General features: G+C 48.8%; 1 protein-coding gene across 1 annotated transcript; it reads right to left on the bottom strand.

Moving 5' to 3' along the window:
• Positions 1-552: 552 nt before the first annotated feature.
• LOC106002463 (40S ribosomal protein S15a) lies at positions 553-1,106 on the bottom strand. Its single transcript, XM_013037335.1, has 2 exons — positions 934-1,106; positions 553-647 (listed from the first exon to the last, which is right to left on the bottom strand). The coding sequence occupies exons 1-2, from the start codon at positions 1,064-1,066 to the stop codon at positions 553-555; spliced, it is 228 nt and encodes a 75-aa protein (XP_012892789.1). The 5' UTR covers positions 1,067-1,106.
• Between the last annotated feature and the right edge of the window lie 213 nt (positions 1,107-1,319).

The following is a 1,319-nucleotide window of genomic DNA, read 5'->3' on the forward strand; positions in this document are numbered from 1 at the left end:
GTTGTGTTTTCCCATGTGGTGGACTAGCAATTTCAGCCACTTAAAAATACCCTGTGCATACTGACATCCTGACTCTAGAAAAAGGATCAGTTATACCTTAAGTGAAAAGGATTAGAATAATCAGGACAATTTGGTAACCTACAGGCAATAAATACAGCTCACCTATAATCCTCTCTGGAGACAAGACAGGACAACTGCTAACTCACAACCAGCCAGGGCTAAAAACCCTGTCTCCACCCCAAAGGCAACCTAAACCTCAAGGACACAGTTAAAGCCTATGCAATAAAACTGAACTGAGTACTAATTAATATTGGTATCCACATACTCAAGACAGATTCAAAACACCCACGACCAGCCAAGTTCCAGCCAGTGATGGGCATACCACATCCAGGATTCAAGTACCAGACCACCAAGGCTAGCTTCTCTCCCAACACCCATCACACAGCTCACAACTCACTCACACACAACTCAGCCCAAGTATCCAGCAGACAACTCTACAGAACAAATGAGATGCAGTAGGGCACTCTACTCAATATTTTCAAGACAAGAACGTTAAACCATCCTTACCTTGTTTAATCTGCCTGTGAGGTTCACAACAATTTTCCCAGCTCTGTGATCATCAATGATTTCAAACTCGCCAATGTAGCCTAAGGAACAAACACAATACCTCAGTTTGCGACCCGAATTTTCCACCACCCCAGTATTCCTTTTTGCCTGCTGGATTCATCTCTCTCATCTTTCCCTTTGGGCAGTTTGGGTAGAGTTGAGCTGCTCATTTCCATACCCCCAGTACCACATAACACTTTGAGAGCAACACCCCCAAAGAATCCAGGCTACAATTTAAAACGCACCAATTCAGTGTCAGATCCCAGGCATGACATGCCATGTGCCCTGACAGCCACACAATGAAACGGGAGCCAACAACACACTTACCATGCTTCATCATCACAATGAGGAACCTGACGATGACTTTGGAGCACGGCCTGATGAGCACCTGGCGTTTGCCTCTCTTCTCAGCATTGTTGATGCTCTTGAGGGCGTCAGCCAGGACGTTCATGCGCACCATGATGGCTGCTCGGGGGAAGACACACGTATCCTCGGGGTCAACCAAGAGCCAAACCTAATCACTGCCCTGCCAAAACTTACTAACCTACTATCACTTGACAGGGTGGCCGGACTCCCGTTTCCCCAATGTCCGCACGCTCGCTGCCACAGACCCTATAAACTTTGAGCGAGTCCTAACGACGTGGGCCCAAAGCAAGCTGTCACCCCGCGCCGCCGTCTGCGCTCCCCGCGCCCCGCCGCAGCCCGGGCTGGCG

The sequence above is a fragment of the Dipodomys ordii genome, unplaced genomic scaffold (genome assembly GCF_000151885.1).
Source record: "Dipodomys ordii isolate 6190 unplaced genomic scaffold, Dord_2.0 Scaffold11231, whole genome shotgun sequence".
NCBI lineage: Eukaryota > Metazoa > Chordata > Mammalia > Rodentia > Heteromyidae > Dipodomys > Dipodomys ordii.